Raw genomic sequence first — 11,432 nt, 5'->3', positions numbered from 1 at the left:
TATCGATATCGGATCGGGAACGCAATATTTGGCCCTGGTATTACTTGGTATCGGATCGAATCCAAAATCACTGGCATCGCCCATCCCTAGCTTATAGTCGGAAAATTACGGTAGTTGTCAGTCAACACATCACAAATGTGATGAAAATATTTTATAGCGGTTGAAAAGTTACCAAGTTCTGCTCTAATGCAATTTAATTTCAATTTTATTATCTTTTTGATTAAAAAAAAACAAAAAACAAATTACGTACTGCTTTTGAGACGACGTTTCCCATCCTTCCTGATTGGCGAACAATCCTACGTCACCCAGTGCAGTGACGTCACCCCCTATCACGCACAACGTGCTACCGAAGCACCGCCTCCCCCGCCTTTTCCCGTCATACACCAGGGCATGACTGAGGAAAGATGGCGGAAGGAGGAGCGGCCGATCTGGAAACCCAGAGAGGAGAGGTCGCGGCACTGATGAAAACGCCGTTAAAAAAGGGCGACACTTGGTAAGAACCAACTCGGAGACATTTTAAAACTTTCGCGGTGCCGCCGCTTGACTCCCCCGCGCCTGTCGAAGCCAAGAAGGAAGGAAAAAGTGACGAAAACGGCGCCGTGTTGACAGTTAGCTTCGAGTTAGCCTGTCTGCTTGATGTATGTCAGTTGTCGACGGTAGAGTTACATACATTAAACTCGCGTTATTCTCGAGTGATTACGTTCCCTCGTCATTTTTAATTCATGACATGAATATAGGGCTTCATTTTTTATTGATAACGATGTGAATTAGCTTGACAACAGCTAATACCGAAGCTGTCAGTGGGTCCGACCGTCGACTTGATTAGGGCGGAGTCGCTAAAAGACGCACCTGTCAAAATCACAGAGCCAGCTGGCCACTGATTAAGCAACCCGACTCTGTACTCCTATTAAAACTAATGTTTACCTCGTTAAAATTAAACTTACATTTAACCATACCATTAAAAACCTGTGAAATCTGACTTTTTTGCCATCATTTCAGGTATTTGGTAGACAGTCACTGGTTCAAACAGTGGAAGAAATATGTGGGATTTGACAGTTGGGACAAATATCAAATGGGTGACCAAAATGTCTACCCTGGACCGGTTGACAATTCGGGACTTCTCCGAGGTAAGACATTGAATTACTTGACATTGCGTTACTATTCACGCAAAAAATGTGAAATTGCTACTTTGTAGCACTGCGAAACTGTTTTCCAGCCTTATGAAGCACTGACATGTATCGTTATAGCAACCAGTAACAAACTGCATTGTTAAGACTGTTTTCATTGAATTCTTTTTTGTTTGCTCATTGTCGGGGCATGTTATTGTTTGTCGTGCTCAATGGGCTTTTTGCCGCTCTTTTTACCTCTAGATAGGGACGTTTTGGTCATTAAGGAACACCTTATCGACGAGCTCGACTACATCCTGGTCCCCACGGACGGCTGGAATAAGATGGTCAGCTGGTACGGGCTGACAGACGGTCAAGAGCCAATCGCGCGCAAGGTATGATTTGGCAGACATCTTTGTGTTGACAATTTTTAGGCTTTGTCAGATGCAGAAAAGTTGCTATTGTCACCTGCATTTAGCTAGTCATGCTATCATGGCTGCCAATGTGTCGCCCTCCCTCCCTCCCCGGTTGGCTGACCCCTCCCATTTCACCATGTATGCGCGGGGACGTATCAAGTGGCCAGAGGGTTTCTATTTTCAGGCATGGTTCTGGATGACTGAAAAGCTACATGGAGCGAGCTACGAGGCACAACATGCAGGAGGTTCATCATCATTTTTATTTATCCCGAGGAGTCACCGTCCCGGTTTTTTTCACGCGTTGGAGCGTACACGCGAGGACTCCCAGGATAATGCCGCGCTTTATTTAGCTAGCACCAGTGTCGATCGTTCTGGTTTTGTCCGATGCAAAGCGAGGCCTAGCGAGGTCATGCCGAAGTCGAGCGGCGTCATCGGGGAGGGTGGCGGGTTTCTACTGGGCAACAACCGGATGCTGGGAATTTTGAGGTTTTGAATTTGAAGTTGCTACAGTGGGAACATTAAGTCCAGCATTTGTTCGTGTCATAGCCGTGTTGAAATAAATAGGCTGGGAGCCCTCAGCTGTTTTCACAAGGTGCTGCTAATTTAGGCTTAGCGCTCTTGACGGCGCGTCCGTCAGCTAAACGGCAGCCATGACTCGCGAAATGTTAAGTAACGACGTCATGCTTGAGTTTCGGATGGTTGCGTGTTGTATTTGGTTTATTAAAAGCTGAAGGAATCTGACCTTCCAGCCAGACCGCCAGAATCACGCCAGCCGAACCCTCAGACCCGCGCTGGCGCAGCTCCAACGGGCCGGGACGGCGGGACTCGGAAATCTGGCCAGAAGGCCAAACTCCGCACGTTCACCGTAGGCCAGTGGTGTCCAAACTATTCCACATAGGGCCGCAGTGGGTGCTGGATTTCATTCCTACACAACAAAACGACATCTTTCCACCAATCGGGTGTCTCACAAGTGTAATCAGTTGATTGCAGTCAGGTGCTGCTTGTTTTAGCACAAAATTCATTGGTTAAACTGTCTGTGCTCGATTGGTAGGACAAAAACTAGGACCCACAGCGGCCCTTGAGGACAGGTTTGGACACCCATGCCTTAGGCCATGTCCACACCAAGCAGGGTTTTTTAAAACTGAGGATCCTGCCCTAATACGTTGGGAAAAAAATACTTGCGTCCACACCTGCACGTTTGTTTAAAAAAAACAACAACAGCCAACCGCTTTCATTCATTCTTAAGTACATTTATCACAATAAAATAATTATCCACAATAAGAGGCACAGCAAGAGTTTGTTAAAAAAAAAAAAAAAAAGGAAGCAAAAAAGCACCTACTTTACTCCAAATGTAAAAATTTGTCTCATATGTGACGTGAGGACAAAGTTTGTCGCATTCAGTGACGTTTCCATTTAAATCTTCGGTTATCAGTGTCCACATGATGGTGCAGAATTCGCACTTCTTCACTTTCCCCGTCGTTCTGAAGAACCCTGGTTTACCGTAGAAAAATGTCTTTTTTTTGCCAAATATCCTGCTCCGTGTGGACATGGCCATAGTCTTAACCCTTTGTACTGACTCCATTTTTGAAAGGTTTAAAGAATGCTCACTGAAAACAAGTTGACAATTTATTCAGGTTGACAGATAATAAAACAGCAAGGAGAAACAGAAACAATCAGGCGGGGAGGCAAGCTCGTTCCAAGGTCACCATATCAAAAGTCAACAAAAGGTTTCCGAGAAAAATGACAACGATTATTTAAACATTCAGTCTTTTGAAGGCTCGGCCGTGGACAGGAAGAAGGGTGTGTTTGGGAATATTGTCTGTTTGTGGATTGGACAGGAGGATTCTGGAGTTACTGTTGTCCGGGCAACGAAGGTTGTGGATTTCGTCAAAGGGGCTCTTGGAGTCTTTTCAGTCGTGTTATCAGTTGGATATCGGGCGGTGTTCCTTGTGTTAGGACAGACCGTCCCGCCATTTGTTCTGGATTGTCCGGGAGAACTGATTGCGAGACTTGGTGGTGCAGACGTGGGCTTGTCAGCGTCAATCTTGCTCAGTTAGTTGTATGACGCACGCGCTGGGCTTCCGTGATAAGAAGGCGTCATGTATCGCTTATCAAAGTTTGCTTATTGTCAATGCCCTATTTTCTGCTTGTTTTCCTTAAATTGTTGTATAAGTGCTGTTTACTTTATATTGGGTGTGTTAGAGTAATACAAAGTCAAACAGTAAATTCGAGAAATGATACTATTCCCTGATTGATTATATAGTGTGTTAGAGTAATGCAAACTGTTAGTACCTTTTCTCGAAGGCACCGTCCGTCTATCTCCATCTGCAATCTGCGGTACAACAATGTACATTGAAGTGTTTACAATGATTCTTTGGGTTATGTTTATTAGTGCAGCAACAATTAACTCGAGTAATTCTATTAGAAAAAATATTCGAATTAAAATTTTCTGCTTCGAGTATTCGTTGAATTAAAGTGGCGTTGTTTTATTGATTTGGGTGGATACACTGCCCTCTAGTAGCAACAGTGAATATGACATATCGTAACTTTCGGACAATAAGACGCTACTTTTTTTTCATTTTGAGTCCTGCGGCTTATAGTCCAGTGCGGCTTATTTGTTCATTTATTTGGGTTAATAGGTAACACTTTATTTGACAGGGGCGACATAAGACTGTCATTAGACCGTCATAACTATGACATGACTCTATCACGGGCATTACTGAATGCTTATGACAGATGTCATTAAGTGTCATCTGGCAAATTATGTCACTAACTCCATTTATGTCCATCTTGGATCTTTTACACTAAATGAAATGTGTTATAAGCATTCATTAATGGTCATGGAGTGTCATGTCTAGGTATGTGCCAGTATGAGATTCTGACTGTATGATAACCTTCAGCAAAAATATCACGGTATTGCAATTACAGCTCTAAAATGTGTTATTTTGAGACGTCTGTTTTTTTTTTTTTTTACCATTGAACAGGGTTTTTATTTTTCAAAACATATCAGCAAATTGAAACATTAGTATAATGAAATATTCTAAACAAAATAGATGCAGCCATTCAGGTGAGCCTAAACCCTCTGCCACAGCTCAATATTATCATCAGAACAAAAATAATTGAATTATTGTCTAATTTCCATATTTGTTTTACCACCGCTAGACACACTAAACACACTGGAGTTCATAATGTTCATAACAGCGTTTACTAACCATTAATTTTGTATAAAGCGGCAGTGGTCACGTAAATGCTAAGTCATATTGGAGGTATTGCCTCCTCTGGCAGCCACCCTCCGCAAACATGTTTTACATGTCAGTTGGCCCTCTTCTCAGTATCAATGGGGGAAAAGTTCAGGTGTTTCACCTCCTCCAGCCATCGTGTTGCTCAGCTGACTCTCTGAGCAACAACGGGATGGGGAGAGGTAAGCCCTGCAAATGAGAGATTTGTTTTGAAACCGTGACCACGGTATACCTTGAAATCGGTAACAGGCACATGTCTAGTCATGTCATAATTATGATTGTCTAATGACAGTCTGATGGCACCACTGTTAAATAAAGTGTTACCGAATACCATAAACAGCAGTTAATCAAACAACTGGAACAGTAACTGAAGAAATATTTAGTACAGAACATGAATTTGGATTGTTATTGACATCTGTAGCGCTACAATGCATGCTAGGAGGCATGTTGGACAACAGCAGTGTTGACGGCAGGTGGCAGCTGAGGTTGACTGTCTCCGCTAAGGGAGCAGTGATGGCTGAATGACACTTCTGAAACAATGAAGATGGTGGTTCATTTGGTCTTATAACAGTCATATGGTGCCACAACTCAGTGTTACCTGTTAAGGGTTTCTTTTGGTGTAAATATCCTATAATAGAGCTGCGGCTTATCTATGAACAAATGCCATTTTCGTGCCAAATTTGGTGGGTGGCGGCTTATATTCAGGTGCGCCTTATAGTGTGAAAATTACGGTAACGCATTTCAAATGGCTGAATCCAGCTGCTCCCTGTTAAGACCAACATAAGCTGTGTTTTTAATCGCTTTCGTAAGGTGGTTTACAGGTATATTTAGCTATTTTTGAGGCCCAAAAAAAAAAAAAAAAAAAAATTGGGCTTTTTATAGCATTTAAACTAGCGGATTTTTGCTACAGTATGTAAATTAGCCAGTTGTTCTTTTGAACTCGGATCCTCATTTATTTACAGGATTTTTTTAATACTGTTTGAGGGTCAGTTCATGTATTTTCTGATCTGATTATTTGAACTAACTAGTTCATCAATTAATCGGCTACTGGAATAATCGACAGCTGCAGCCCTGATGTTTATGTTTACAAGGTTGTCGAGCAAGGCATGTTTGTGAAGCACTACAAGGTGGAGGTGTACCTGACAGAGCTGAAGCTATGCGAGGATAGCAATATGGACAATGTGGTCACCAGGCGCTTTAGCAAAGCTGACACAATAGGTAACTAAATTAAAATTGTCATTTAAGAATGTTTATAACAAAAAGTCCAAAACTGATTTCGTTAAATTTAAATAATGTATTGCTTTCTTTAAGACTTAATAGAGAAAGAAATGAGAAAACTCTTCAGCATCCCGGATGAGAAGGAAACCAGGCTTTGGAACCGGTACATGAGCAACACCTTCGAACCTCTCAACAAGCCCGACAGCACCATCCAAGACGCCGGCCTCTACCAAGGACAGGTAGATCCACGCGAACATTCCAGTCATCTGTCAGCGTGTAGCATTTTCTTCTGCCTTGTCTTCCACAGGTTCTCGTAATAGAGCAGAAGAACGAAGACGGCTCGTGGCCCCGGGGCTCAGACGCACTCAAGTGAGAGCAGTCCTGGCTTCTATTGCTTCGGTTTTCCTCAGAAAATAGTTTACCGCCGCGCGCAGAGAAGGAGTCCACCGTAAAACATGATCCAACTCTTAATTTGGCGATCCTTTAGCACCCCGCTCATTCTCCTCAGACTTATTTTCCTCGATCTGTCATTGCTGACACATTGCCACTTTAATTTGATTTATTCAGCATCTTTCTGCAGCTGGTTTTCAGCAGGGCCGAGAACGAAAAGTGGTATTTTCCATGTGGCAAAATGGATTTTGCCATGTGGCATGTTTTTTTTTGCCATGTGACAAAATTGATTTTGCCATGTGTCAAAATGGATTTTGCCTTGTGGAATTTTTAATTTTTTGCAATGTGACAAAATTGACTTTACCATGTGACAAAATTGACTTTTTACCATGTGACAAAATTGACTTTTTACCATGTGACAAAATTGACTTTGCCATGTGACAAAATTGATTTTGCCATGTGTCAAAATGGATTTTGCCATGTGGCATTTTTTTGAACATGTAGCAAAATTGATTTTGCCATGTGACATTTTTTTGGGCCATGTGCCCAAAATGGATTTTGCTATGTGACATTTCTTTGCCATGTGTCAAAATGGATTTTGCCATATTGCATTTTTTTTTACATGTGGCAAAATTTATTTTGGTTTGTGGTACTTTTTTTGGCCATGTGGATAAAATAGATTTTGCCATTTGGCTTTTTTTTTTTTTTGGGCCATGTGGCAAAAATGGGTTTTGCCAGGTGACGTGTTTTTTGGGGCCATGTGGCATTTCTTTGTCATGTGTTAAAATGGATTTTGCCATATGGCATTTTTTTTGCCATGTATTAAAATGGATTTTGCCATGTGGCATTTTTTTGCCATGTGTCAAAATGGATTTTGCCCTGTGGCATTTTTTTGACATTTGACATGTGTCAAAATGGATTTTGCCATGTTGCATTTTGTTTTATGCCATGTGGAAAAAGATTTTGGTTTGTGGCATTTTTTTTAGCCATTTGGCAGAAAAAAATGCCACGTGGCAAAATCCATTTTGCCACATGGCAAAAAATAAGCCACATGGCAAAAAAAGCGACGTGGCAAAATCCATTTTGCCACATGCCAAAAAAATTCCACATGGCAAAATCCATTTTCCCACATGCCAAAAAAATGCCACATGGCAAAATCCATTTTGCCATCTGTAAAAAAAAAAAAAAAGACACATGGCAAAATCCATTTTACCAGATGGCAAAAAAATAACACATGGCAAGAAAATGCCACATGGAAAAATACATTTACCACATGGCAAAAAAAAGCCACATGGCAAAATCCGTTTAGTCACATGGCAAAAAAAGCCACATGGCAAAATCTGTTTTGCCACATGGCAAAAAAACGCCACGTGGCAAAATCTAGTTTGCCGTATTGAGGAAAAAAATGCCACATGGCAAAAAAATGCCACATGGCAAAAAAGGCAAAAAACATGGCAAAAAAAATGCCACATGGTAAAAAACGCATCACGTGGCAAAAATCCATTTTACCAGATGGCAAAAAAATGCCACATGAAAAATCCATTTTTGCCACATGTAAAAAAAAGAAAAGCTACATGGAAAAATCCATTTGCCACACGGCAAAAAATACCACATGGCAAAATCCATTTTGCCACATGTCAAAATCCATCGCAAAAAAATGCCTCATGGCAAAATTCATTTTGACACATGGCAAATACCACTTTTAGTTCTCGCTGTCTCTATTTTTTCCCCTCTGCTAACTCATGATCTATTCTTTTATCTTTTCCAAGGTCATCCGGTGCTTCCAATCTCTCTGCTTTGCCAAAGATCTCGCCTTCATCTCTCACAAACAATCATAACAGCAGCTTCAACAGCAGGAAGTAAGGTCTAGTTGTAGCCAAGGGGTGCACGCATGCATGACATCAGATTTAGTCCGAAATTCCGTCGCTATCTATTTAGTTTTACAAGTATGGCTGGAAGAAAATTGCTTAGGACGCAGTTTCAATTGTTCGAGGTGACAGCAAGGTAGTGTGATTGATTTCTTTGGAATTCAGTGACAGCAGTGCTCTCCGCTAGTGGCCGTACTAGTGCCTCTGGGTGTCTTCGTCAGCATTTATCTGTAGGAGTTAATAGCCCGCATCCAGCGTTGCACGCTTTCTCAATTTCACCTGACTGTCTGCAGTCCCATTTACACACTCGCACATTAACGTGGTTAGCGAGGAACAAATGTGACTCAATCCAGTTTATCGCTGTCAATAGCACTGAAACATAAACACAGCTAACATATGGTTGTGCAACACGTGTAGGCAGACAATAAAATAATTCTGTTCAAATAGATGTGGTTTTTATCACACAGAAATACAATCATTTAGTGTTTGTTTTTTGCATTTCATGATTTGAAAAGTGAAGAAAACGTATCTAGAGTTAAAAACACTTGATGGAAAAAATTACTCTGATCATTTTTGTATTACGAACAGATAAATGGTTAAAATTGGCGTTCAGTCACTTAATAAATATATACAGTAAGGAGCAATTTTGCAAGTTCACCCACTTAGAAAATACAGACGGCCAAAAGGCACCCCTGCAATTCCGTCAGACAATGACACTTTGCAATTACAAATGCTTTAGTAGTAATATCTTCATTTATTTTGCTTACAATGAAAAAGCACAAAAGAGAATGTTAAAAAAAACAAAAACAAAATTGAATCATTGTCATTTTACACAAAACTCCAAAAATGGGCCGGACAAAAGTATTGGCACCCTCAGACTAGTGCTTGGGAGCACAACCTTTAGACAAAATAACCGTTGATGAGTTTCTTAAAATGCTCTGCTGGAATTTTAGACCGTTCTTCTTTGGCCCACTGTTCCAGGTCTCAGAGATTTGAAGGGTGCCTTCTCAAAACTGCCATTTTCAGATCCCTCTATGGGATTCAGGTCTGAATTCATTGCCGGCCACTTTAGAAGTCTCTAGTTCTTTCTCTCAAACCATTTTCTAGTGCTTTTTGAAGTGTTTTTTGGGTCATTGTCCTGCTGGAAGACCCATGACCTCTGAGAGAGACCCAGCTTTCTCACACTGGGCCCTACAACCAAAATTTGTTGGTCATCTTCAGATTTCATAATGCCATGCACACAGTCAAGCAGTCCAGTGCCAGAGGTAGCAAAGCAACCCCAAAACAGCAGGGAACCTCCCCCATGTTTACTGTGGGGACCATGTTATTTTCTTTGAAGGCCTCGTTTTTTCCCCTGTAAACTCTGTTGATGCCTTTTCCCAAAAAGCTCTACTTTTGTCTCATCTGACCAGAGAACATTCTTCCAAAACAAAAAGTTGTCAGAGTTTAAGAGGATGCTCGCCGTTAGCATTAGCCTATTGCGAATGCTATGCTAAAAAGCTACGAGTTACATTTAGTGCATGATGATCACTTAGAACAGACCTTTAAAGTTCCTGTGACACGATAAAAAAATCTTAAATAGCATTAGTATTGGAATTAAAATATTTTGAGACGATTGGACTAAATACAACAATTTGGCAAAGTGCAAAGTGGAAAATGAGTCTTTAAGAAAATGAGTCTTTAAATCTGCCGTTTAGCTCCTCCTCTCATTATAGCGCTCTGGCGGCTCCATCCGGATGATGACGTTGGCGGAGTGGCGATTTCAGCTGATTTATTACTTAGCCCAATGGAGGAGGAAGTGTTTTTCAGCGATTCTGGTTCAAGTGTGGAGCTTTCAAGTGATGTTGATTCAGAAGAAGCCTGTGACATACAGCCATATACACTGCTGGCCAAAAGTATTGGCACCCCTGCAATTCTGTCAGATAATGCTCAATTTCTCCCAGAAAATGATTGCAATTACAAATGCTTTGGTAGTAACATCATAATGGCATGCACACGGTCAAGCAGTCCAGTGCCAGAGGCAGTAAAGCAACCCCAAAACATCAGGGAACCTCCATGTTTGACTGTGGGGACTGTGTTCTTTTCTTTTCAGGCTTTGTTTTTTTACCTGTAAATCATATGTTGTTGCTTTTCCTCAAAAAGCTCTACTTTTGTCTCATCTGACCAGAGAACATTCTTCCAAAATGTTTTTGGCTTTCTCAGGTATGTTTTGGCAAACTCCAGCCTGGCTTTATGTCTCTGGGTCAGAAATGGTGTCATCCTGGGTATCGTACCATAGAGTCTCTCTTCATTCAGATGCCGACGGATTGTACGGGTTGACACTGTTGTACCCTCGAACTGCAGGACAGCCTAGACTTGTTTGGATGTTAGTCGAGGTTCTTTATCCAATCTCTCGTCAATTTGTCTTTTCTGTCCACATTTAGGGAGGTTAGCCACAGTGCCATGGGCTTCACACTTATTGATGACACTGCTCACGGGAGACACAGGGTCATTCAGGTCTTTTGGAGATAGCCTTGAGATTGCCCATGCTTCCTCACAATTTTGCCTCTGAAGTCCCCGGACAGTTCTTTGGTCTTTTCTTCATGCCCAATGTGGGATTGAGTCAACTTAAATCCATTTTAACTGGCTGCAAGTGTGATTTAGTTATTGCCACCACCTGTTATTGCCACAGGTATGTAACATGTGCTGTTAATTACACAAATTAGAGAAGCATCACGTGATTTTTCAAAGGGTGCCAATGCTTTTGTCCGGCCCATTTTTGGAGTTTTGTGGAAGATCATATGATTTAGTTTATTTCCATTCTTTTTTTTTTTTTTTCATTGCAAGCAAAATAAATGAAGATATTGCGGCCATAGCATTTGTAATTGCAATCATTTTCTGGGAGAAATCACTCTCCTCCCCCACAGCAAACAACCCGATTGAACAGAAAGTTCCCACCTCTTATCCAAAAAAGGCTTGAGAGCGGTGTTCTAAAGGTTGGTTCATGTTTAGTGACAGGAAGCGGCAACCTCGAAAGTCCATCGTCCACGAATAGGATATGAAGGGTTGAAATGAGTGAGAACCTCTGATGCAATCAAGGCGTTTTTGCATTTCGAAAAGCTTTGTTACACTCATTCGTCCATTTTCATTTTTCATCTTTGCACAACAGCTCAATTAATGGTTTAAGAATCGATGCCAAATTGGGAATAAACCGTC

The 11,432-nt window shown here is 41.4% G+C and overlaps 1 protein-coding gene across 5 annotated transcripts in view; it reads left to right on the top strand.

Annotated features, from left to right (window-relative positions):
• Nucleotides 1-372: 372 nt before the first annotated feature.
• LOC130929264 (ubiquitin carboxyl-terminal hydrolase 15-like) overlaps nucleotides 373-11,432 on the top strand; it is a 114,892-nt gene continuing 103,832 nt past the window's right edge. For 3 of the 5 annotated variants that reach the window (XR_009066847.1, XM_057856336.1, XM_057856338.1), the window contains exons 1-7: nucleotides 373-493; nucleotides 1,000-1,127; nucleotides 1,371-1,501; nucleotides 5,853-5,979; nucleotides 6,073-6,218; nucleotides 6,287-6,348; nucleotides 8,139-8,228. Coding sequence is in view for 4 of the 5 variants with exons in the window: in XM_057856336.1 (XP_057712319.1) it covers nucleotides 405-493; nucleotides 1,000-1,127; nucleotides 1,371-1,501; nucleotides 5,853-5,979; nucleotides 6,073-6,218; nucleotides 6,287-6,348; nucleotides 8,139-8,228 (773 nt within the window). In the remaining variant the exon portion in view is untranslated. The remainder of the gene's footprint in view (nucleotides 494-999; nucleotides 1,128-1,370; nucleotides 1,502-5,852; nucleotides 5,980-6,072; nucleotides 6,219-6,286; nucleotides 6,349-8,138; nucleotides 8,229-11,432) is intronic. The other 2 variants (XM_057856337.1, XM_057856339.1) reach the window with 1 other exon arrangement.

This window comes from Corythoichthys intestinalis, chromosome 13 (assembly GCF_030265065.1).
Source record: "Corythoichthys intestinalis isolate RoL2023-P3 chromosome 13, ASM3026506v1, whole genome shotgun sequence".
In the NCBI taxonomy this organism is placed as follows: Eukaryota; Metazoa; Chordata; class Actinopteri; order Syngnathiformes; family Syngnathidae; genus Corythoichthys; species Corythoichthys intestinalis.
Note: the sequence above shows the minus strand (reverse complement) of the source record. Positions and strands in the feature narration are given on the sequence as shown.